At 40.5% G+C, this 27,157-nt stretch overlaps 1 protein-coding gene across 1 annotated transcript in view; it reads left to right on the top strand.

The window, feature by feature from the left end:
- Positions 1 to 22,781, top strand: part of KL (klotho) — a 49,656-nt gene extending 26,875 nt beyond the window's left edge. Inside the window, exons 2-5 of the mRNA XM_027470149.3 lie at positions 6,360 to 6,870; positions 11,534 to 11,802; positions 14,467 to 15,583; positions 19,302 to 22,781. Of these exons, the coding sequence (XP_027325950.2) occupies positions 6,360 to 6,870; positions 11,534 to 11,802; positions 14,467 to 15,583; positions 19,302 to 19,639 (2,235 nt within the window). The 3' untranslated portion in view covers positions 19,640 to 22,781. The remainder of the gene's footprint in view (positions 1 to 6,359; positions 6,871 to 11,533; positions 11,803 to 14,466; positions 15,584 to 19,301) is intronic.
- The last annotated feature ends 4,376 nt before the right edge of the window (positions 22,782 to 27,157 follow it).

Below are 27,157 nucleotides of genomic sequence, written 5' to 3'. Positions count from 1 at the left end.
GCAGGCATAAATTCAGTCATGCTTGTGAGGCACTAGCATGTTATGGTGACCAGCACAGTGGGAAAAACTGTGACTAAATAACACTAAGAAAGGAATTGGAACAAAAGAATGTAGTTCAGGTCTGTTATCAACACTTAAAAGTAAATTTGTGGCAAACTGTACATTAAGTGTTTATAGACTGAAAAATGTTCACTTAGCATTCTATGTACATTTGTCTTCTGGTCTTAGGTTGTTGAGGTTGGTCATAAATACCAAATTTTTTGGACCAGTCATGTGTTGGCTAACATATTCTAAAAAGGAACAGAATAATTTGTACTTATGAAAAATAAGAGTGAAAAAAACAAGTTATTACATGACTAGCATATTATCTATAGCAAAATCTTGTGCTTTATACATGATGATTTTGTCTTGTCAGCTTCTGAATATGGAGAAAATCTTAAGCAAATTCTAATTTTCTTTATCTGTTACTCAGTGTTAAGATTATCACTTTCTTGTGAAAAAGAATGTTTGCCCTGGACTGTGTGGATAAAGCCTACTTGACTTTGGATCTAAGGGTGAAACATGACATGAAATATGACATCCTTTGTTGTAGCTTTTGATTAAAATACTTACTTTTGATGATACAGAGAAAAAAAGTCATTGCATTTTTCTTCTTCTTGGTACTAGGCACATTCTGACTAATGATGCACTAGAGTTTCCCATGCCATTCCAATAATTATACTCATTTCAGAAGGGCTTTTGATGTAAGACTGAATAATGACATTTTTGTTGGAGATACATCGTCCTGGTTTCTAGTAATCAAAAATCCTTTGCACATCTTTTCCAATTAACTCTTCACTTTGTATTGCTAAATGTGTTTCAGTAACACTTTCCTAAGCAGCTTCATTAAAATGCAAATAGAGAGTTAATACAGATAGTTCATCCGAGCATGGAGAGCAGGTTATTTGTGCAGTTTATTTGTGAAATGAATGGTATTATTATTGGTTCAGAAGACACAAGTAAAAATTGAGACAACTTATTCTAGAGGAATGAACACAAATTTTTGAATCATGATTGAGTCATGATATTCCCAATTATAATTCTTGATTTGCTGTTGTGAAGCTTATGCATCATGATAGACATAAGCACTGATAACTTGCAGAGTGTAACATATCAATGCCAGCCTCAGGAAAGACTTAGTGATCTTGGGCAGGAATTTAGAGTAGTCAGGCAAACAAAGCTGTCTGTATATCCCTAAACTGACTTCGCCTGGTGATTCTTGGACTGTGTAGCTCCCTTCTGAAATAGAGTAGGATATGACTATGTCAGATGATTGTGAAGACTGTTTGCCTGTGTTGAATTATTTCTGTTATCACTGCAGGAAGCTGGACTATGTAGACTAGCCCATGCAATACAAGAGGCTTTTCTGCCTTGAAAATGTGTTTGATGCTTCACCAAGGCTGGACTCATGCATTATTGACTTTGACTCACACTGGGATCACTATACGGCTGATAAAACATGACCAATAAGAGTTTCAAAGGTTGATTATAGGTAGAGTGGTTCAAATAGGTATATTGTGTGGGAGAGTGGTGGGAAGAAGAATGCATCAACTTGAAAGCAGGTCTATGCCAGACCCTGAAACATAAGCAAAATTCAGAAATATGGGTGGGCTTAGCTAAGGACAAGCTACATCTTTAGACATTTTCCAATTTTCATGGTGATAGAAAAATTAGTATTTTTTTAAGTGATGTAAGCACTTAAAGGGTAAAGTAAGCATTTAAAACCTTACTTGACAGTGTGTTACTGAAGAATATACAGTAGTAAGCACAAGGAGTCCCTGTACTAACGGGCAACTTTCCCAATACCAGCTTGTCTCAAGTCTCAAAAGATTCAGAAGAATGTAAGGTAGTACCCCCCAAAAAGGTGTCAGTCAAAAGTTTGGTATCTAGCAACACGTGCTACTATCTGAAAGCAAGTAATAATGACAAGACTACCAAAATTCAGCCTTTTTTGGTAAGGTTTTCCAGTCAAGCCAAGTGATCTGTCAGCACCACACATCTGCCTGAGCTAACAAGGAACAATGTAAGAGCCCTCAGAAGCCTGCAAAAACAGGGACAACGAGTCAACATGTGATGTGTCAGTGAAAGTACTGAAGTGTGGATTGCCATGGTCTTAATCCTAGTCAGCTGTGAACTCAAAGCCTGTCATAGTCACTGAGATGAGGAGGTATGATTTCAGATAAATATAGAGGAATTGATTATAGGCTGTTTTCTGGTTCTTTTCTCTGCATATGATCTGGGACACGAAACTCTGAATACAGTTAGTAGACATCTAGGAGATTTCAGTTGTCCCAGCAAAGGCATATAGTGTCATTTGAACTGCTCTAGGACATTCTGCCTGGCCTCCAGTTGCTGCTCCAGAAAAGCAAGGTCTTCAAGTTCAGGTATGACACCTCAGAAGAGTCCGGGCACCTATTTAAGTCCCACCCACAAACACTACAGTTACTGGGAGCTAGGCAGTGATCCTGCTGAGTGCCATGGTGTGGCTGCTGTACTGCACCAGTGAATCACTCGGTTGACTTCACTAAGTAGATTGGCTTGAGTGGATTTTTTTAGCACCATATAGGTAGTGCCATGTGAGATTTCCAAGGCTATTTAGGACATCTACATGGAACCACCATCATTCTGGAGTGGCAATTAGACGTCTTTGTTCAGGCAACTGAGTGGAGCCCAAGATCTCTATTATCTACAGTGGGTGCCTGGGCATCTAGCTTACATGTGGACAGAAGAATATAAAGTGGCTTCAGCTCAAACTGAATCCACCCGAGCAGTGTGATTCATTTGCCTGAAGATAGGTGTATATGCAAATTATCATTCAGCACATCTTATAGTATTCCAAGAATTTCTGTGGGTCTAGCAGTTGCAGCTTAGGATTTATGGGAGACTCAGAGTGTTCTGAAACTGCAGTTAAAGGCTGAAATATTCTGAAGTCTCTAAAACTGCATCAGACACCTAATTTTAGGAAAACTGATCCTTTCCCAGATGTCTATAGAGACTCGGGTCTGTCACTTACTTATTCCAGGTTTATTTCTATGTATGTTTGAATTAATCCATTCATGCTTGTCCATCGAGCCTCTGTACTATAAAACACTATATTCTATGCTTAGCTGGTTTATTATAGAGTTAGTATAATTCCACTTTAACTTCATGCACACTCCAGGAGGCAAAGACATTTGAGTGGGCTTCTCAGCTGCTTTCAGCTGTCTGTAGATCATAAGTCCTGTATAACTAAATAGCAGGTTTTGTCTGTCATCAGTGGAGAAAGATGGACTCCCAAAGAATGACTCATCCGGCATATTTTAGACACCAGTCTTCTCGTTTTCTATAGAGATAGATGATCAGCTTAGAAAATAAATATTAATGACATAATCTCACATTTTACCTTTTATATTTTTTCATTCCTACAAGATAGCAAATGGGACCTCATCTGTGGAAAGGGCTAACCCACGGGATTCCCTTCCTTCTTGCTTCATGGTAGAATCAAGGATGCTAAAATGCTGGGAGATCTCTCTCCATGGATAGGAGTGGGGAAAGCCAAGAGTTATGGGGAAAGTCCTACGTAATCCTTGAGGTGCTACATGAGTGGGCAGCATACTTGCAAGTGTGGATGGCAGATGAAATTTAGTGTCTGAGAGTGTGCTTGGGGTTATCTTAACATATGAGACAGGAAGCCTGGAGATAAGTCAGGTCCAACAGAGGAAGAATGTATGGCATTTATTGAGGAAAAAAGTGTATGTGATCTGAAAGGAACTACAATATGTCTAGGACATACCTGTAAAGCCAGCTGATACTCGTAGTATGGGAATAGACATTTCTACTGTAGCATTAATCCAGGTATGTTTGGTTACAACAGTAACCTCAACGTGGCTGCACAAACTGAAGGGAAAGCTAGATTTTGGACTCTGTACTCAGGATTCCCTCTGAATGCCACAACTAGACAAAAAAAAAAAAAAAAAAGCCAAAACATAAAAGCTACCCCTGTCATCCCATCTTTGTTTATGATGAGAGGCAGGGACACAGAGGCACCTTGTGAGAAGTTCAGATTGGGTTCCAAGGATAATGGTTTGAAATTCTGCCATCAGTAATATTTCTCCAGACATCTCTTAGAGTTGGAAGTGGTGACACATTTGTTCCCAGTGGTATTTTTAAAATCATATTTAAGGTGTTGGCTGTATGGAGTTTTGGTCATGGTGCCTAATGTCTTTTGTTCTGTCATCAGCATAATGGCGCTTCAGTGTAAAATAAAATTAAGTCTGTGCCAGTCAGCTCTCATTTTTGTCATGAGACTTTGAAGAGGTTGCTATATTTAGTTTCTCACTAGCATCAAAATTCATTGTTTTAATATAGACAAATGGTGGGACTGCATCATATTTATTTGAGCTGTTGGTGCATTATAACTGAGCGTGTATGTTAAAGTTTGCACCTGAGAGCTTGAATCAGGTATGTGTGCAGAGGTGTGTGCTGTGATTTAGAGTTTCCAAGGCTGTTATTTGCATTTTGGTGACCACTTTAGAAGGGCATAGGTTCAGCTTCCTTTACAGCCAATGTCAAATTTGCACAGATGTTTTATATACCCCATGGTGACTCAAAAGCAGCAGGTTTTTTGTATGGGGTCAACTGAACTGAGCCCTGATTATTGATCTTACCTTTCGTTGTCCTTCACTTCCAGTTACTTTTCTCCCAGCAGTGAGAATTAAAATTCTGCAAGAACAGTAGAGTGAATTATTTTTCCTGGGTAATTGACAGTGTCTACGTCAAAAATTATTAATAATCTTAATTGTTTAATGTTCCTAATAAGGTTGGCAACTGGAAATCATAGCAGTTGAAAGCTTGAATGGTAAGAGTGTATGAAAAGGACACTGTAAACAACAGCTATCAATAAATTAATGACAAAATTTGCTAACATACCAGCTGCATGGGTTGGAAGATTGGCTTTCTATATGGCTTTTATTTCAGGGAGAACTGAAAAAATGCCTGTGACATTTTGATTAATAATCTGTCATATATTCAGCACACCTGTGAATTTGTATGGCAAGAACAGAGGTTCATGTCATCACAGAATTATATGAACAAATACTAACTGATAAGTCTCAGAATGCAAATGTAAACTGGGAATAGTTATCAGGTAGATTTTATTCTAACGAAAGATCTCTCATTTTTTACCTTTTTACCAATGACCTAGAAAAAAAGCATTACAATTTCTACTAATGTGAAGATGACATAAAGATGGGATGTTGATTCATACAGCAGTCAAAATTTGATAAGCCAGGTACAAAGAAAAATATGTTTTAGATGGCGAAGGGCTCTGGAGATATCATGGTACTTTAGATGAGCATATGCTCGTAGTGTAATGCTATGGTCACATAAGCAGAAACAGTATATTAAATTATCTCTGGTTTTACTGCTGGCAAGACTACCACTGGCATATTATCCAATCCTGCTTCTGCAGTTTAAGATGGATGATGACAAATTGGAAGCGATTCAGAGGAGAGCAGAGGAGAATGGTTAGAGGGCTTGAAACTACGCCTGAAGATAATGAAAGGCTCCAGGAACTTAATCTATTTAGCTTTCAAAGGGAACATCAAGAGAATGTTTCAACCCACTCTGTAAGATCACGGGAAAGAAATTTGGTAGAAAACATCTCCTCACAGTAACAGATAAAGTTATACCAAAAATCAAGTGGTTGAAATCTGATGCTAGAGATAAACAGCAAAATTTAATAAAACAAGTTAAATCAAATTATTAGAGTAGTTTTTCAAGAGCAGTGATAACTTGTTATTCACCAGCCAGCTCTAAGTCCAAGTTGGTAGTTTTCCTATACTGTGTGTTCTGGTTCAAATAGAAACAAGTTCAGGATTTTTGTTTGTCTCATATTGTTTGAGAGATATTAGTAGTATGGACCTGCCATATATCTGTGTATCTATGGAAAAAGTGATATTCATGTAATGAAAACATCCTTTGAGACATGTTTAGTTAAATTGATTTTCATTTTTGTAAGTACTGGAAATATGTCCAATCTTAATAATAAAAGCCAGTAATGATGTCTAGCTAACTACCAAAAGTGTGTTTGGTGTCTGGAGTTGTATCTCATAGAAAACTGCAGTGCTGTTTTGCCAAAACAACTACAGATTTCTTGTCTTATTCTAATATTGTATTAATGAAAAGTTAAGTTAGGAGTTACTGCTGATGAATGAATAAATCTGGACCCTCAAATGCAATGTTTTTCTGGTCACTGTATGACAGTGGATGCTACTTGGGACCAATTATGATACTTAAAATGGAACTTCGGGTGCATTAATTACAGTCTTTCTTTTCAACAGGCCCATGCTAAAGTCTGGCATCTCTACAATGACCATTTTCGTCCAACTCAAAGAGGAAAAGTGTCAATTGCCCTTAGCTCCCACTGGATAAAACCTCAAAGTATGACTGACAAAAATATAAAAGAATGTCAAAAATCCCTTGATTTTGTGCTCGGCTGGTTTGCTAAGCCCATATTTATTGATGGTGACTATCCAGAGAGCATGAGGAGTAACCTCTCATCTCTGCTGCCTGAATTTAGTGAAGATGAGAAGAAGTACATCAAGGGAACAGCCGACTTTTTTGCTCTTTCTTTTGGAGCTACCCTGAGTTTCCAGCTCTTGGACTCTCACATGAAATTCCAGCAGTTGGAATCAATAAGCTTGAGGCAGCTCCTTTACTGGATAAGCTGTGAATATAACAACCCCCCAGTATTCATTGTGGAAAACAGCTGGTTTGTTTCTGGTAGCACCAAGAGAGATGATGCCAAATATATTTACTATCTCAAGAAGTTCATTATGGAAACTTTGAAAGGTAGGATTAAGGTTGTATTAATATGTATTTGACAAAATCATTATGCAAAACAGCCTAAAGAGACTTGTTAAAGAACCAGGCTGAAATCTAATTTGGGTCTTTAACATTCATGTTGGCATTTGTGAAATGACACTCCAGATCTCTTCCTGGGTTTACTCTTTTCAGCTCTTGAAGACCCATAGTATCTGCAGATAGCATTTGGTGAGCTTGGTGCTGCTGTCTCTGAAGTCAGTAGGAAAATTTCTGCTGTCTTCGGTGGGAGGAAGTACAAACCCTGTGTGAACTATACTGTCAATGGATTTAGGGAAACGTAGTATATTATTTATTAATAATTTCTTGTAGTTGTATGGGTACATATATACTAAACTTAAGAATATATATGTGGAAAAGTGTATGCTATCCATTAAGAGTTCCTCTGAAAAAAAAAAAAAAGCAAAACATAAGGGTAAAAGAATATATTTTAAATGGACAATTGAAACCTTTTCATGTTGCATCTCAGTTTTGCCCTTGCATAAATACTACATTAATACAGTTCTGGATATCAATCACAATAATCTGAATTTACATGACTTTATGGACAACTGAGTGTTTGAGTTTATATAATATAAATTATTTAAGTTGTTATCCTATCATTTTTTCCATGGTTGAAGAAATAGATGACATCATTTGAGAGTTATTTTCTAATTTCTCATCTTGTTGTGGCAAAATAAATTCTTTCAATCCTAGTAGTCATCAATAAGTTGCTGGGGTTCCCATTTCCACTTTCAGTGTCTTGAATTCATTAATCTACAATTTAATAATTTATTTACTCGTCTTCAGTTTGCTGTTTTGGTTTTAAAAAGAGTATTATTATAGCTATTTGTTCAAACTACATAAGCATTGTGTTACATTGGTATTGTCAGGCATGCAAGAGGCAGAAATGGCTTTTGTTTTATTCTCAGCACTCATGAAGATGCAAGAGTCCCACATTTGTTTCATCTGCTATTCCAGAAACCTAATTATTACAAATAAATTAAAAGGTGAATAAACACATGAAGCATTGCATCCAAAATGGCAGTAATGGAATGTTGAAACAGTTACTAATTCTTGCATGTACAGTATTAATAGTTTGCATAAAGCCAGATGAAGGTCTATAAAGGCTCTTAACCTCATGACTTTTACCCATATTTCTGTTCCATTTATAAATTCCTGGACAAACATTCATGGATCTGCCTTTTAATAACAGCTGGCTGGGAACAATCTCAATTTATAGATTTTCTTTCCTATTACTGTAAATAACAGCAACAACAACAGCAGCAGTAGTGTTGTCATTATATTAACCTGTGAATTCCAGCATTTGGCTAAACTTTTTACAGGAAGAAGAAACAGAGGACTAGATCTGCAGAAGGGACTGTGGCGTCATTATGATGAAAATTATTGCACCTAACTCTTCTGCCTGTTAGAATCTGAAATATCCAATGTGACTATCAAAGTTCCCTATGCAGTATTTGAACGAATTTAGTTAAGAAAATTCCACAAGAGAGTCTTAAGTTGTACAACAGAAAAGACCCAAGACAAAGGCACATACAGTGTCTCTCAGAGACTTAGGACATGTTTATCCTTTACAATAAAGCACTATCACGTAGAGATTCAGGAACTAGTTTCTACCTGATTTGCTCCAGCTGTAATGGGGCAACAAATGGTACTGGGGTTATAGCACTGAGAAACGAGGATGCTTTATTTAGACCCAAGGCCACATAGCTGTGGTTTTGCTGCTTCCTATATCTGGCCAGTATCTCTGCCTGGTACACTGTGTGCATGCACTGGTTCCATTAAAACTGCATACATGAATGTCAACGTTGCCAAGTAAGTACAGCCTTATTGGAATAAACCCACTGAGTAAAAACAGTTGGTGTTGAAGGCCAAGTGTCCACACTGTGTGCATGCCTGAAGCCCATCTTTGGTTTAATTGCACTGCAAAGGATCTCAGGTCATGCATCCTGAGACCATCCTGTGATATGAACCAAGGTGTAGTAAGTTGGGGCAGTCAAAAGATTTGCTTCAAAAGCCTGCTCCTGATTTCGGCTGAAATGTTGACATCCACTCTGACACTCTGTGCTGTAGACATGGTCTATGGTTAGATATATATTTTTTATTTTTGGTGTTGTTTCTGTTTTTGTTTTTATTTTGGGGAAAGGACTCTATTTGAGATTCACATTTTTTCATTTACTGTTACTGATCTCCACCCCTCAAATAACAATGAGGATAGTATAGAGTGAATAGAGCTGTAATATTAAGTTAATATTACAGCTCTAGGAGTTAAGTATTAATTACAGTTGCTAGTTGGTTGGAGTTCTCTTCTCACATGGGTGGGTATCCAACCACTGACTCTAGGATCATATTCATCTCCCTGCTCTCTCTCTGATACAACAAAGTTGTTCTTTGTAAAGCTGAGCATGTAGAACAGGAGGACACGAGAGCTCCTCTGTGCCATGTTGACTAGCCAAGTGGTTAGGTCATTATTTGTGTTAATTTTGAGATAATTTGAGATAACAGGTCTGAATCCAGAGTCTTAAAGAGAACAGGGACAGGTAGGCCTCTGACAGGTCAGGATTGAGCTATTCTTAGGTATGTGTGGAGGCAAAACGTATATCCTTGGGCAGCTTCCACACAGAAACAGCGGCTCTGGGCTTCACTCACCCCTCCATGGTGGGACAGTAGCTGAGCAGAGGGCTTTTTTTGTTATTTATGGGTCTGTCATGATATCTTGTGCTATTTCTAGACTAGTGAGCTGAACAGAGCATGAGTTGAAGTGGTGGTAGGAGACAGTCAATGTTTAATTGCTAACCCCATTCTGGCCCAGCTCTGGCCTGTACAGTAGCACACTTCTAGGCACACTTTGAGGAGGACTCAGGCATTATTTCCAGCCGGTAGCATGGACAAGGACGCTCAGTTTCAGAAGCTGGGAGAGTTTAGCTTTCAGTCAGCCTGGCTTGCACAGTGACAGACACTAAAAAGAGGGCAGATAGACAACGCAAAAAAAGGAAAACCAGTCCTTTTCATTGTATTTTTTTTTCAGTAAAATGCAATTCTTGTGGGATGCTATGTTTGAGACTTCTAAACTTCCAAAATCTTTTCACATTGTTTCTTTCATAGGTGACACTTTAAAGCTAATACATTTTGAAAGAAGGATTTGAGGGGAGCTTTTGAGGTGCTCCGGAAGCACGGGAGTGCTGTGTGATGACTTACAGGAGGGGTGACGTGCTGTTCAAAGAGAAATTCTGTCTAACAAAGTGGACCTGTACCGGCTTTTACTCTGCTGGTACGGCAGATGTCATCATGTGTATGTGTGGAGGTTAGAAAAATACCATCATGTGCCAAACATAAAAGAATGGTGCCTTTAGGAGGAGAAGTATTCCATTTCCTTAGACATTTTCTCACGACCTGTGATAGAAGCTGTGCCAAATTCATAGCTTATATAACCATGGTTAATTTAATTGATTTGAACAGGACTACAATGAAGAATCCATGTGGTCCTTCATAGCTTACTGTAATGAGGTACATTAATAAAATGAGGAAATGAGGGTCTTGATATTCTGGTTGCCCAAAATACACTGTGTTAGTGTTATTAGGCTGGAAAATATTATGTGCAGTCAGTACCCGGTTTGGGTTTACAGAAGATCGTGAGTAATAAAGATAAACTCAGCTGTCTGCTGAGCCAAATTCAAGTTCAAAAGAACTTATAACAATGTGCTTAAATGCATTGCTGAATTAGGGTGGGTCTAATTATGTAATTAAAATAAGCACTTTCCTGCATGTTTTCCTGAAGCTGAGCCTTGCCCAGGAACATTTTGCTGAATCTCAGTGTTTAATACAACTAAAAGCGAGTATCATTTGAAATCACAAAATAAAACTGTAATGCTGGCAATACTAACTCACAGATGACAGTAGACCCCGATTTTAACCTGCAAAGTGTGTGGTGATTCATAAAAGCCAATGAGTTGACCTAGAATGCATATATATTTTTAGAAACCTATAAATATTTAAGCTGGAAAACAGTATGCCATAAAAGATATTAGGAGACAGAATTGTAAAAGTCAGTCTTCGCATGCAGTCTTCCAGCATTATCACTTCTATTTACAATCCGTGGTAATAAAAATTCATCAAAACCCAAAATGTGTTATCAGGGTTTTCTTTATATAGATTAGTAGTGGAGAGGAAGGTGAAAAAGGAGTCTGACTTGGTTTGTGTGCGTAGTAGTGCTGCATTAATGACACTTAAGAGTGAGATGCAATGCTTAGCAGAGTGCAGCGCCGTGCAGTTACTGGCCCAGATGCTGCAAACTGCTCAGGTGTATTCTGCGCTGGTATGAGGCTAAGGTTTGGCACACCAAATCAGCAGCACTGCTTGAACCACTGCTGCACCACTTCTTTTTCTAAATCTGGTTTGTTTAAAGACAAGCCAGGCACCTCTACTGCCTTCCACAGTGCACCCATGCCCTGGGAGCCTGTCCCAGAGCATTCTGTGCAGCTGAAATATATTCCCTGAATGGGCTTTGAAGCAGACACTGAGATACTTACCTGATCTATTGCATTATTCTTGCATGTGAATACCACAAACATTGCTGGTTCCAGCACAGGACGAATGATCACTGCAATGAGTTTGGGTTTTGTTCTTTCCTCAGCTATCCGGTACGATGGAGTTAATGTGTTTGGATACACAGTCTGGTCCCTCCTGGACGGCTTTGAATGGCACAGGGGATACAGCATTCGACGTGGATTGTTTTATGTTGACTTCCAGAGCCACGACAAAAAGTTGATGCCAAAATCTTCTGTCTTGTTCTATCAAAAATTAATAGAAAAAAATGGCTTCCCACCTTTGCCTGAAAACCTGCCCATAGAAGGGGTCTTTCCCTGTGGGTTTGCCTGGGGGATTGTTGACAACTATATTCAGGTAAGTCTGATGGTAAAGCCATTAGGTTCTCCAGCCAAACCAGTGGTCAAGATCATATTGATAAATTGGCCAGATAGAGTGTCTTGGCTGACATTTATTACCACAGTATTTGAAGGAGATGGATGCAAGGATTTTGTTGCAAATACCATGCCTTTTAGTCTTCATCTAGACTTTCTGTGTGTGACCAAGGAGATCCAATTGGCGTGAGGTACAGTCGAGAAAGCAATGGTCTATAAAAACATACAGCAATTGAAAGGGGTCTGATGCTTATCGTCCCAGGACATGTTGTGTGATCAGTTACTGAAGTCAGTCCTGTTCAAATGAAAGTTGCTTAGATCTGCTAAAGCATATTTCCAAAGGTCCTTGTTTATGAAATGAGAAGTACTGCTGCTTTTTCAAGTCAGTGGTAATGTATTTGCCCACTGTAGTAGTGCACATTTAAAAAAAACTCTCAGCGTTTACAGTGGTATGTTTCTACACCTTATATATGTACAGTCTGGCACTTTTGTTAGAGGACTTCTGTGTTAATGAAAAGTAAACAATATTAGATTTAGATGAGATTTCTGTATTCTTTCCATGTCATTTCTTGTACTGCTGTGTACTGAGGCTTCAGTACCCCTGGATAGCACCTAGCTAGTTCATGGATCCAGTTCATAGCTCTCACTTTTTATTTCAACTTAGTCTGATATTTCAGGAGAACCTTTCAAATTTTAAGATTTCAGAGCATGTGTAAAAATTGTATCTTAGTTACGGTCTCTTTCATAGTTCGGCTCTGTGATTCTCAGATGTTGTTTTGGCTTACAGGGCTCCTCTAACCACAGTAATGATGTGCAGTTAAATTCAGCTCTGAGGCTGGATCCAAGAACAGAATTTTTAATTTAGATTTTCCATAAAACAGAATCTTTCTTAGGGCTAGAGTATATGGGGCTTGTTTTTTTTTTTTTTTTTTTTCTTACTCCAAAACTAAGATCTGACTTTGTTCTCTTGAAAAATACTGCACTCTCCTTACCTGGTACACTGATTTCCAAGAATATTCAGCAGTCATTATCCTAGCTCCCAGACAGGTTAGGGAATGGAAATGAAATTGCTGAATTTGGGATCAATAACAGCTGTAGAGTTATGGAGTCAGTCAGCCTAAGACAGTTAAAAAATCTCTCCTATCCCCAAACCTTCAAAGCTGAATATTTTCATTTCAAAAGGCTGTTCAAACATTTTGTGCTATAAAGCTTAGGTAGTGTGATTTGTAGATGCATCACAGTGGAAAAACTCTTTTGACAGCATTCCCAGAGTATTAGTGGAAATGCATGCTTTAGTAATCTACAAGGGACAATTCACCAGAAAAGCAATTTCCCTCAGACATGCTGTTTTTTATTACTTTCTTCTATAAGCACAGTACTGACCTCTCCGGAGAAAATAGCAACTGATTTTCAGCATCTTCTTTATACAGTCTGCAGAGCCTCAGCTACAAGTTGAACACTGGTTGTAGGCTGACACCTGCTTTTCAAACAGAGGGCAGGAAAAGGAAAACTGAACTCGGGGGAACCTTGCACCAAAAACCCCAAACCCAAAAAACAAAAAGTAAAAAAGAAATGAAAAAAAAAAAAAAAAAAAAAAAAGAGAGAGAGAGAGAGGGAAAGGGAAAAATACGCATATGTAGGTGTACACATATAAAAGGTCCATACACATATGTAGGACCAGTATGGACCAGTATCTTGAAGTATCTTTTATGCTAGAGTATGAATGAGAAGGAGATTTTACTTTTTCCATTATTTTAAGCAGTTCACTTTTCCATTTTCTAGTCCTTATTATGTTTCCAATACTCATTTAAAAGTGAAATTAGAATTCTGTGGGAGCTTGGGAAGCTCATGTTTTATTGACTGCGGTGTGTCATACAGGCATTTCTGACTTCTGATGCCCTACAGACTTACTGAAAAACTGTAAATGTTATTGTTTGGGGTGACATACAGTGAGTTTACTCAGAAGTTCGAAAAAAAGCCCAAACCACCAGAAATCAACACCTTGCTGAAATAACTTGGAACTGAGTTCAGTATGAGCTAAATAAGAAAAGGACTTTGTTAACAAGAAGGAAAATTTTTGCTTGTCAACTGAGTTTGTGCTAAAAATCAAGTGTGCAGCATTACTCATCTTGCATCATAGTCAGGAAAAAAATGGTCACAGAAATGATGTTGCATTCGTTATTTCTTTTACTGTGTTCAGGGAGTGGTCTTGAAACAAGCCGCTGGGTAATTTACAACAGACAGGCCCATTGGTATAGCTTCTTAATCTTGAAAGGAAAACATTTTTAAAATGACTGTAGTCTTTGCTGCAGCTCTGCTTCTCTGAAGATCTGTTGCAGGTTAATGCCTTAGCCCTGAGCAATCCCTCATTTCCTGTACGGAGTTCAGCAGTTTGGAGAAGATATAAATGTGGTGACCATTAGCATAAGCTAGGATGGCTGAAAATGACACATAGATTTGGTACTTTTCTGATGTCACATGTTAGCAGAAGATTAATTCATTCATATGAGCCAGAGATGTGAGAGAAGTGCTAAATCCAGTGTTTTGACTTGTGAAGTTCTTTCAGTAACTTGTTCCCGATGGATATGATGTTCCTACATACCTAAATCAAACAGCTTGAATCTGGTATGTTTCTCATTCTACCTAGGTAGACACAACACCTGCTCAGTTTCTTGACCCTAACGTTTATGTGTGGGATGTTCACCAGACGAAGAAACTGATTAAAGTGGATGGGGTTTTCACCTCCAAACGTAAGCGTCACTGTGTTGACTTTGCGGCTATCAGGCTCCAGGTGTCTCTTCTACAGGAAATGCACGTCACCCACTTCCATTTTTCACTGAAGTGGTCTTTAATCCTTCCTTTAGGTAATCTGTCTCTAATCAACCACACACTTGTACATTATTATCAGTGTTTTGCTAGTGAACTTCTCAGAGTTAACATAACTCCTGTTGTTGCTTTATGGCAACCTATGGCTGAGAACCAAGAGCTTCCAGTTTCCCTTGCCAAATACGGAGCTTGGGAAAACCCAGAGACCATTCAGGCTTTTGTTGAGTATGCCAAATTCTGCTTTACAAGTCTTGGGGACTATGTAAAATTTTGGATCACAATGAATGAACCGTCTGTGAAGAACTTGACCTACACTGCAGGGCACAATCTGTTGAAAGCTCATGCGAAAGCTTGGCATCTTTACGACAAAGAATTCAGAAGGTCTCAGAAGGGTAAAATATCTATAGCTCTGCAAGCTGACTGGGTGGAACCAGCCTGTCCCTTTTCCAGGAATGACCAAGAAGTCGCTGACAGAATTTTAGAGTTTGACATTGGCTGGCTTGCAGAGCCCATCTTTGGGGATGGTGACTACCCACATGTGATGAGAGCATGGCTTCACCGAAGAAACAGCGTTGACCTCTATAATTTCCACTTGCCTTCTTTCTCAGAAGATGAAAAGAAATTAATCCAGGGCTCATTTGATTTTTTTGCTCTAAGTCATTACACTACTACCCTCGTGGGCTGGGAGAAAGAAGATGCACTGAAATATGACCACTATCTTGAAGTTCAGATGATCAATGACATCACATGGCTGCACTCCCCCAACAGAGCTGCAGTAGTGCCCTGGGGACTGCGTAAATTGCTCAAGTGGGTTAAATCAAAGTATGGCGACATCCCAATTTATGTTATGGCTAATGGAATTGATGATGACCAGAATATGGTGCACGATAAGCTCAGAGTGTATTACATACAGAATTATATCAACGAAGCTTTAAAAGGTAAGGAACCATAGGTGGTTTGTATGTCACAAATACCATTTTTTAAATAGATACTATGTGATAGAGTATGTTTTACTTCAAAAAATGAAGCTTTAGGTAGAATACTCCACAAATTAAATATTATTACAGCATAGTTTTGCCTTTCATTTGCAACTGATTGGTGTTACTAAGCATAAGGAAGACTGACCTTGCACGTATTCTACATTACATAGCAGAAGAACTTTTTAGTGAATTCAAGAGCTTTAAGTAGATGTCATGTGAGTAGCTCCACACATATTTAATCATATTTTCTTCTTATTGCAACTCAACTGTTGCTTTGCTTTGTTGCTTCTCTCTTCACTGCTGTGCTTCAGGGCTGGATATGAACTCCCTTCCTCAGCTGTCTCTGTATCTAATCCAGCCGTTATCTTGGCTCTTCATAATAATTCAGCTGCCTACCTCATTATGCTGTTTCCTGGACTCTTTCCTGCTATTCAGAACTCAAAACAGTCTTTTTTTTTCTGTCTCAAAGTTTCATAAATTATAAGGTAAAATGAAGGCATTTTGAGTCATCCTGTCACACAACACAGATATCTTTTAGAAGAACACCAGACTTGGATGAGATAATTTTTACTGATAATGAATTTTCTACTTCTCAGTGTAAGCTGTTGCTGAGGTGAATTACCTAGTGTTTTCAAATATATGTATACATATATATATAATTTCCAGTGTTAATTTCTTCGTCTTCAGCTTTAAGCCATTTAGCTATGCATTTCCATGTATTGCCTGTGAATACTTCACAGGCAGAAAATAAGCCAACTGTCATTTAACTCTCTGATAAATAATGCAAACAAAGCTCTTTGTGTCCCTTACGATAAAACATGATTTAGAACCTTTCAATTATTAAACTTTTTCCTGTTTGCCAGCATTCTTCTCAGAGAGGTAAATCCCAAGCCTGGACACACTGTTTCTACAGCAGCCACACCTGTAGATGAAGTGGGTTTAACATAACCTCTTACCCTTGTACTCCTCTTTCGTACGTCTAAGCAGCCCATTAGCTCTTTGGCCATGGCAGCAGGCTGGTCATGTGCAGCCTGTGGTTATCTACTGTGATTTTAAACTCACTTACAGGTTCCTGCCCCATAGGGTGGAACTGTCTACACTGAAGTATGGTCTGCTTCATCTTTGACATCCTTGCATTTGGTCATGTTCAAATATCCATAGCCTGCTTGTGGAAAGCTTGCTATATGAGCTAAGTTATGTCTCTAATCTTTGTGTTATTTGCAGTCTTTGTGGGAAATAGTTTTCTTTCAGGTCACTGAAAGATGATTAAATGCTGAAAGCTATTTCTTCATGATCACCTAATGGGACATACACCTACGGGGACACTTACTTATCTGCAATTACATTTTTAGGCTTACCAGTCCTATTTGAAAACAGTTGAAATCTGTTTATTATGGGCTCACCTTGACTTCATAACATTTTATTTTCTTAATCCAAATGCCATATAATACCAACTCAGTTGCCTTATAGAGTTATAGGTATATTAAATCAAACATCACTATTTTTATCAATCTCATAAAAAAGATGTCAGGATGTCAAATTAGTTTGACAAGTTTTATTTTTCATAAAGTGATTGGCATTAATCATATATATATCTTCTGCAATTCGTATTTATCAAGCCTTGTGTAATCTATTCCACTATTTTGTTAGGCAGTGAAAAATGGCTGGCAGTTCCACCATTTCCTAGGTCATCCTGTCCAGTCTGTTAAGTACTGGCTTTAACTTCCTTGTCTGTAATTTCCACCTCTTTCAGGAATTAGTGAGTATCAGTATTAAGTGCCCAAGAGTTTCTTTGCCAGCATTTTGAAATACTGGCTGTATGTTTTTTGCATGTGTCTTTAAAAATATATCTTGGATATGTTTGGGTTTGTGGTTTCAGTCCATTGCTTTTTTATTTGTTTGTTTTTATTGCTTTGTCTTCTTCCTAACACTTCAGACTGTACCACTTCTTGGCACTTCATCTTTTCTTAGTGTGTATGAATTAGGGCTTTTCTCCCAGTCCTATTAGACAGAACAGCTGCACATACCCTTATTGTTCACAAAACTTTGTCATTCTTACACCCAATGAATAGCCACCCAATTACTTCCCACCTCTTCTTTACAGGCTGGAAATAGCTACTATATTTTTCCACTTAATCATCACATGCAAGCCATATTTTTCTGTCTTTCCGCCTCCTTTGTCACAGGTGAATATATCCCTGCTAAGCAGTCACAATAGTTACCCCAAAGCCCTCTTTTCCACTTTTGACATCACACACTTCAGCCAGTCAGTAATACCAGCTTTTTCACTTTCTTTTCTTCTCCCACTCTGGTATTGTGCTTTTGTCCATCTTGTCCTTAGGCATGTAACAAGCTTTTAACCTTGGCATTGTGACTGACTCAGGTTTCTGTGAAACTTACATTTTATTTTTTTTTTCTTCAAGACGCTCTGCTCTAACTGATTGGAATTAAAAATCTCGTGTCCCTATCTCAGTGTCATGCTGCAGAGGAATGAGGGGAGGGTTGGTACACGTGTGGTCTCACCTTAAGTTTCCTGTTCTGCGTTGGTGCGTGTGATGTTGCTCACTTGATTCCTTCCAGGGGAGCCAACAGGTTTATGCAGATAAACAGTTCCAGAACACAGTAGAGGACCCTTTGGGATGAGGCTGTATTTTTAAATACTTCTTTTGTACAGTGTGTAAGTTCACCTTTGCCAATCGAAAACGAAGAATAGCAATAACCATTTATGTAACACCATTAAACCCACATGCAGTTTTACAGACACAGACTAATCACGCTGCATAGCAGCTCTGCAAAAGGGTAGGTAAATATTATCTCATTTTGCACCTGAAAGGAAGGTTAGAGGTGCTAAGTGTCTTGCATGTGACCACAGAAAGAGCTGCTTTTAGAGGCATTTGAAAATTCAGCAGTTGCTAGCTTGAGAGAAAGCATTGCCTTAATTTGTAAAAAATAGTGATTTTGAGGGATAGGGTATTACAATTTACTTTTCCTACTGTGGATTGATCGGTTTTGTCGAGCAGCACTGATGGCTGAAGGTTAATGCTCCAGCTGCTAGAACTCTACCAGTAGCCAAGTGAACAGTATGGATCAGGGACACATTCTCAGTGAAATCTAATGCAGGTCTCTTGGACCAGAAACTCAATAGCAAGAGTGGACTGTGATCTGCATAACTTTCCCACTTACCCTGAGCATTGCTGCATCTTTTCCTGATGTTTCCGGACCTGTGCTAGTGAGAAGTGCAGCCTGACGTCCTCCTTCCTTGAATTTCCCCCTCAGGAGGTGCTCTGCGAGGCAGAGCGAGCAGCCAGGGGAAAAGATTGCAGAAATCCAGGTGCAGGGAAACCAAAACCCATGTTCTGTTACACGGAAAAAAGACCCATATTTTCACAGTAGGCTCCATGCTGATCATTAAACACAGTCATGCGTTCACAGCTGTGTTTACCGAGTATAAGGAAATAAATTACAGGATACTCACAGATCACACTGTCTGGCAGTGGCTGATGAACTCTTTTTATGACAAAGCTTGCATGGATCTACATGTAGATTAACTTATTTTTAAGAAGAGTAGTACAGATCTAGTTTTAACATCTCCCTGCCCCTGCTGCATGTACTGGCATATGATACTGCTCTTGAATGCCAAAGTGACATTTACTCATTTATTTGTTTTCTTTTGCAGCTTACGCCTTGGATAATGTCAACCTGCAAGGATATTTTGTCTATTCTTTTAATGACAGGACTGCTCCTAAATACGGTCTCTACGGTTATGTTGCAAATCAATATCAGCCAAAGCCTTCGATGGAACATTACAGAGAAATAATTGACAAGAACGGGTTTCCTGGTCCTGACACTCCCGAGGTGCTGTGCCCAGAAGAGATTGCCTTGTGTACTGAATGCCACTTTTTCCGAACCAGAAAATCATTGTTAGCCTTCATCTCTTTCATATTTGTTGCTTTTATCGTTACTATATTCTTCATTACTTACTATTCCAAGAGGGTAGAAAGACGGTATAAATAGAGCTGCCCCTTTGCATACATTACCCGGTACCCATTTTCTTGCATCCTCTTGGGAAATCTGAAATAAGAGTGCAAAATGTTGTGGCTGCTACAGCACTAGGAAGGCACGTACACTGCCTGGTGCTTCAGGACAGTGGCACAGAGAAGAGATGGTTAGTGTATGGCTTCCAGAAATCATTTTCTGTGGTTTAGTACCTTTGGTCTGTGGCCTGTCTTTAATTCCTGTGGTTGGAGCTATCTCACAGCTTTTCCTGGGACCTTTGGTTGAGCAGATGCTTTCCCTTCCTTGTTCTTCCTTTACTGAGTTTTGTAAGTGCAGTTTGAAGACATGGAGTGGTGGAAGAGCCTGAAATGTCAAATTGTCCGAAAAAAGATTGAGGAGAAACAATATGATATGTTTCCAAAATTAGGGTTTAATGCTGATGTTAAGTGATCAGAGCCAACACCTGACTGGAGCAAGGCACATGGCTGAGCAGAGTTGGGGGAGAATTGCACAAAGCAGAGACTCAGGTAGCTGGGATTCACATTCCCCAACTTCATGTTTTTGCTGCTGCCACACAACCTTGCTGTCCTGGCTTCCTTCTTCAGAGCATATCTCAGTGCTGACCTGAAGGCTGCGTAGGACCTGAAGATCTAGCTGGGGAATCTTATGTCAAGGATCTGTGTCTTTCAGAAGGGAAGGAAGCAGGAAGGTGTCCTGGGATGGCAGGGATTGTGCCATCTGATGGGAAGAGGTGCGAAGGGTTTCTCTGCACAGAAGTTGTGCTGAAAGAGATTTTAAAACCCAACATTTCAGTGTAATAATCTGGCACTTTATTGCTGCTTTTGCTGGGGTCTGAGGTCTTGGAGCTGTTGCTTCTGAAATGCACTCCCATATTCCTTGGGGCTCTTCTGTTTTTGCTGAATGTTTTTCTTTGAGCAACAGGATCTGGCCCTGACAACATTTCATTGCAATAAAGTATTACTGAACTGAAGTTAGCAAAACATTAGCAACATCATTTATTAGTAACAGCATTTATTAGTAGAAATAGAGATAGACAATGGGAGAAGACCCTGTGTTATTTTGCTTGTCTTGTGAATCACTGCATTAGGAGTGTCCATGGTGTAAAAGCACTGTGGTCATTTTTCTCCACTCTCTAACTCTAGGCCTGCATTGCCTTCAGCTGTAATTGTATTTTTATTGCCATGTGAATAATGTCAGTCACTGGAAAGAATATTTTAAAGGAAATGTGCTCTGTGTTAATTAAGAATTATTTATCTACAAAGCTGATTACACGGTATTAAATGTGATGTTTATCTCCTAGATGACTAGCAGATGACTAAATGACCTCCTTAGGTTCCTTCCAACCTGAATATTCTATGGTTCTGTGATTCTGTGCTGTAAATTAAAACTTATGTATGAAATATGATTTTCATTTGTAACTGAAGATTATATTTTTTCTTAAACGATCTGTAGAAATAGAAAAGAATTAGTATGTTATCACAATGATTAATATATTTGTCCTCTAGTTCCAGCCTTAAAATGGTATCTCTTTGCACTAATATATATTTTGATATCAAGATTAAGGTGAAAAATTTATGGTAAGTCATAAAGTATTAAAAATATACATAAAAAAATTATAGACTGATAGGACTTCCAGAAGAAGAGGAAATTTTAAGCTGCTGTATATTTATGCATTGCTGCCTGGTGCAATGTGGATTGCAATGAAATAGCTCTCCCGAAATGTATGAAATGCCAAATGGCTTTCTCCATGTCATGACAATGAATCACCTCGCGAATACGTTTGCTCCATTGTGTCATACGCTTTCAAAATCCATAACAAGAAGTGACACTCATTTAATATAAGCTGTAGCCAGGTCATGCATATCTTCCATGTTATATGTGTATGTGTGTTTTAATTATTTTGTTGCTGGTAAAATAAAATGAGTTCAGGCCTGCTGCTTTGGAGGAGCTGGGCATCTGTGTCTGTTTGGTGGATCTGGGCCGAGCAAGCCCAGGACTAGATGGGTGCTGTGCTGGTGGGTGCTCAGGCTGTGCCTGGACACTTTCCTGCCAATTTACCATCCCGCAAGTCGTGGTGGTGTGCTGTGTAATGGGCTGGTCACAGCACAACACGTGAAACCAGCAGTCCTAGCAAGGAGGAGACACTGCAGGCTGGGTGATATGTAACCACCGACAGGCAGATGGCACCAGCTGGATATCAAATTTGTAGGTAAATTGGGATTTGCTGCTACAAAGCTGTGTGATCACATCCTCTAATGGTGCCGTGGCCCACAGAAATAACACAGCCTTTGGTGCTCTTCCCTTGAGGAGAGGTTTTAGATACCTCTGCAGAGCACTTGGCCTGGCCATGGGAGTTGCCGAAGCATTGTCCTAAGCAGCCTGCCTGTGGTGTGGCACATGAAAGGCCATGTGTGACTTGGTGAGTGAACTGTACAGCAATGGGCCAGGGAAAATTCAGGCTGGTCTGATGGGCTGGCTTCGGGAATCTGCTTGATTTTAGGTAACTGGGGGACAGTGTACATATTTCTCATCAGTTTTCTTAAAAAGCACACCCAGTACTAACAGGAAAAAAAGACCTGGAAGAGGCATGTATCAGGCACCTGGCCAAGGAGGGCTGTGGTGTGCTCATGCAGACAGGCCCAGCCACTGCCTCCCATGATCCGGCTGTGGCCCTGGGGCACTTCCTTCAGTCGATACAAACGATCTGGCACTTCCCTTGGCCATCTGTGTATCTAAAGCAAAACACCACCAGCAGCAGAGACTTTCCACAGAGGGGACACCGTGCCCAGGCTGCAGAGACAGCTGGGGAGGGGACTGTGCTTACTTGCTGTGGAATAGCAGGAGGCTGCACGTAGTGGTGGATGGTAATGTGCCCTATACCACATGTGCTATATTTTGTATTTCCTATAGTGAAATGTTGCCATTTTTCTCAATGCTCCAGATTAAATGTGTTGTAAAATAAAAAAAAACAGGTATTTTTATTCAAAATATTTTTTGTGTCATGAATGCAAAGCCTCTCTTTCTCAGAGACTGTACAGTGACTAGCAGAGGGACCTTCGCTAAACGCAAGAATGAATTTTATGTTGTTTTTATAACAATCTTAGAAATGAAATAAAGATACTGTACATAACAAATTGCAGACTGCTCTTAGTTTTCAATCTGTCCAGTTTTCCTGCAGGGTACCTTAGGAGAGGCTTTTGTGATAACTCCACGTGGAGCTCCTGTTGCTGTTTGTTTTTCCAGTGCCACACAAATAACTGCAACTATTGCAGGAGACTGCTAGGGCCTGTGTCTACACAGAGGTTTTTCCAGCAGAGACAAATCACTGGGACTTGGAGGGGTTTTGGTTCTTCGACTTTTTATTATTATTATTATTATTTTACAATGACTTTAACTAGTAAAAAACCCATGGAAGCAACCATACTAATATAAAAGTGTTTTGTTGCGATAGTTTATTCCCCAGTAACCCTGCAATAAACTTCACAGCTCTTCTGTTCCAGCAGGGTCACTCAGAGCCTTGAAGGAATTGTGGCACTGAGCAGGCAGTTTGTGGCATCTGTGCTGAGCATCCTAAGGAAAGTATGTGCCACTGTTAGAGGAAGTGGGAGCAGAAAGGGAAAAGGCTAATTAATGGGACAGGTCTGTTCAGTCCTGATGAAGGGTGAAGAGGTCAGTTTCGGTGCTAGATTTCAGCCTCAGCTGAAGTCCAGTCTTGCTCCTCCTTCCCTCATGCAAAGCGGTGAAGCAGAGGCAAGGAAAGGAAGGGGGAAAGCTCTTACCCTCTGCCATGCGCTGCTCTCAGATTGCCAAACCACTCTTTGCCAACTGCTTCAAGGCTAAGGCTGGTGCTGGCCAGCTCAGCCCTCTCTTTTTAGGAGACTGAAAAAAGAAGGAATAATAAGGTGAGATCAAAGTGGCAGAGTCCGGCATATCAGAGGCTTTTGTTTTGTATAGTGAGCTGAACAAAAACATTCTCTATCGCGCAGTTCTGAGAAAATCAAATTCATTAAGAAACCAGAAAGTTGAAATAACAGCAGCCTGCAGTCAAGATGCTTCTGGGCGCTGACATTTTGCTGGCTATTATTTGCACTTTTTGTGTGTTTGGGAAGGAGTGGCACAAGGGCCAGAGAAGCAGAAAGAAGCCAGGGAAAATATTAACAAAGCAAGACAGAAAAGCCAAAGGCACAAGAAAATGTGTGAGTTCCTCGCCCTGAGAGCTGGGAGGACAATGTCTGTGTAGCCCCTGATGGGCCGTGGGACTTTGGGTATTCTTTGCTCAAACAATATAATTTAAACAGAGGATTTAACCTGAGAAATGCCTGCCTCTGTCACATTTGTCCTTTTATAGATTTACCTTCTATGTGATGAATCTTACTGTAGGTCAAAAGCCTTTTCCCTGTTTCAAGAACTGATCACAACACAGCACAGCGAAGCACCATTATTCAGCCCTGGCTCTCCTGATCTCACCCAAATGTGCTCCTGGGGAAACTGGGCAGCAGTGGGTAGGAGAGGTGATCAGTGTCACTGGCATGCTGAGCAGCACAGCGGTGATTGCAGGTATGGTGTTTTCTTTAATGCTGCAAATTCCCTTCAAGTTGGGTTAGTTTCTACCTTTATTAGTATAAATAATTTCTTCCTTTGCAAAAGATGAGAGTCAGTAACACAAAAGACTTTGGGTAGTTTCTTATTTGGCAGGGAGGGGAATGAGTTTTAGCCCTTTCCCCCTAACCTGTGATGTATAATGTGCTTGTAACTGATTTTTCATGGCATTGATCCTTGCTGGGAAGGAGAGAAATGCAGCAAAATCTCCTTGGTCCCACCTGCTTGGCTGGCAGGAGCTGGAGAGGCCTCAAATGCCCCAGTGCAAGCCTGGGGCTGAGCACCCTCCAGAGCCAAAATCACGTCTTACTATGATGCTGGCTGAGAAGGGCCTGAGCAAAGAGCTGGTGTGGTTTGGTTTATTCTGCCTTCCAGGCTCCACAACTGCAAGCTGGCAGTGCTGCACAAATTAAACACCTGACCACAGAAATCTGCCTTTTTTTTTTTTTTTCCTCCCTCTTGAGGGAGCCGCGAATTGGCCAAGTGTTTAGTTCAAGAGGTGCAATGGTATAAAACTACCTGCGCCGTAAAGTTTTATGAGGTGACAAAGTTTTGTAGACTGGCAGAAGCAATAGCACATGCTGGAGGGCATTGTGGGGACAGGGAGGGGAGCCGAGGAGGGGGCTGCAGCTGCTGCAGACCCGTTGGCCATCAGAACCCACCAGAGGGACACAGCCTGGGCCTGGCACAATCCCCATGCTTGGCACCACACGGGGAATGCAGCAGTGCTGGCTTCAGCTCCTCCACCAGCCCCTGCTGCCTCCTTGGGCAACAGTTTATTCATTTCTGGGCTGTAAAATGGGTAGCTAAATACCAAGGTATGGCATAGATATGCCAGGGCATATAGTTTATTTGGCAAATAAAATGCTGTTTACAGGTCTTATGGATTTTTTGTGGATAGTTACTACTTTGCAGCAACCATTCCCCTTTCCTCTCTCCACTAGGATCAAACAGTTCTTATTCCCAAAAGCTGAAAAAATAAATGCTCATAAAGTAAGCTGCCAGTGTTGCAGTTGCCTCTTTCAGCGCTAGCTGAGACTTTAAGTCCACCTCGAATGGAAATATGTGGATTTTATACACATTTGTAACTCATTTATCAGCTACGTTGCTGCAGGACATGTGAGCAGATATTGCCTTTCCCTGTGTCTTGGACTGGGAGGCTGCGAGGTCGTGCACTACACAGCACATGGTTGCTCCTGCTTGGTCCTGACAGGGTGCTGACACATTGCTCCAGCTGGTGACATGTTATTATAGGGCTGGAAGAAAAAATAATGTAACCAAGCTATTATTATTTTCTCTTATCTATATGGTCATATTAATGCTGGATAATCATTATATAAATGCACAGGAGACACAGTCAAGGACACATTCATTTCTAAAGTCCTCCAGTGCTCTTATACTTCAGCCATTCATCTTCTGTCTTTAATTACAACAAGTGATCTCAGAGGCACTTAAAAGATTAAATTACTCAATTATTCAAAAAACCCAAGTGCAATAACTGTATCTCTTTGATAAATACAAGTGATTGCTGAAAAAGGTTGCCCAAGGCAAGAAACCCTGGGAGGCCAAGGAGGCCACAGTGTAACATTTTGGCTTAGCCCAGTGACACCCATTTAATTTTTCATTATTTGCAGCAATTATTTTTATTTGCATAGATAATAGGCACAGACTTTTCCATTGCTGTCCTGGTGATGTCAGCAGTGAGATGGGTGCCATTGCTCTGTGATTTACAAGTGTCCCAGCATCTCTTCCAAGTGCTGAGAGAACACCATGAGACAAGGGAAGATCAAGAAGACAAAAAGCCAGTTTGGCCAGTGAGTTAAACCCCACTCAAGGTGATTCTTGTATCTCAGCAGCCTTGGGGTAAGCAGAGAAGGTGGACAGCCAAGAGTTGGCTCTGAAATGTCTTTGAAATGGCACCCAATGGAGGGAGCTGCTGGTGTGACCCATGCATAGGCACGGCCAACAACCCTGTGGTGATGCAGCCTCAGCAGCAGATCTCATCCCCCCATGCCTCAAATACATACTCCTCCCTAAGTGTGGAAGAAAGGGAGGTGAAGATGACTCTTTGGGGAAAGAGAAATCCAGGCTAAAGAGCTAAAATATCACAATTTATCCTTATAAACCCAACCCTGAGGAGCAGGCCGGCACTGGGCAGGACACTGGGGCAGCCATGAAGCCAGAGGCCTGCCCTCACAATGGTGGTGGGCTTTTGGCTCGTGCTGGTTGGGGACAGCCGACACTACTGGGTGCTGGGGGTGGGTGAATCAGCTCCCTGATTTCAGCTGGCCCCAGGGCACGTCTCAAAACTGAAGGAGACTGGGGAAAAAATAGGAGTCACTGCATGTGGTCAAGCCAAACCACCTCCGGTGCTTCTGGTCTATGAAGCTTCTACTGTCATGAAGACCAAACCTGGATGGAGCTGGTGAGGTGGGATGGGGAAGTGAAGCTGGTCAGGCCTGGGCTGCTGCTCAGCTCAGGTTTGGGGTGTTTGGGGTCAGGCTTCCTGCAGGCACCCAGCTCGCATCTGTCCCACACACGCCGCGGGGCGCTGCCGGCCAGCAGATGCTGCCGATAGGGTTACTGCTGCCTGGTTGGCCACCTGCGGTTCCCACATTCATTTAATTAAAAAAATAAATAAATAGTAACTCGATAGGCGGCCTCTCAAGCAAAAGGAGTACTTCCAGCAAGGCTCCGGAGAGGGCCAGGCATGGTGTGGGGAGGGGCAGATGGCCATGTGGATCATTTTTGCCCATAAATTGCAAGCTGTAGCAAATCCTCCCTGTAGCAAGTGCTGGCTCTGTATTTCAGCCACATGACTGTCTCAGAGCTGCTACAAGCAGGTGAGAAGGAAAGAGCAGAATGTGCAGTTTTAGCTTGAGTTTCCCTAGTGCCCTTTTGCAAAACTGAGCATTT

The sequence above is a fragment of the Anas platyrhynchos genome, chromosome 1, assembly GCF_047663525.1.
Source record: "Anas platyrhynchos isolate ZD024472 breed Pekin duck chromosome 1, IASCAAS_PekinDuck_T2T, whole genome shotgun sequence".
In the NCBI taxonomy this organism is placed as follows: domain Eukaryota; kingdom Metazoa; phylum Chordata; class Aves; order Anseriformes; family Anatidae; genus Anas; species Anas platyrhynchos.
Note: the sequence above shows the minus strand (reverse complement) of the source record. Positions and strands in the feature narration are given on the sequence as shown.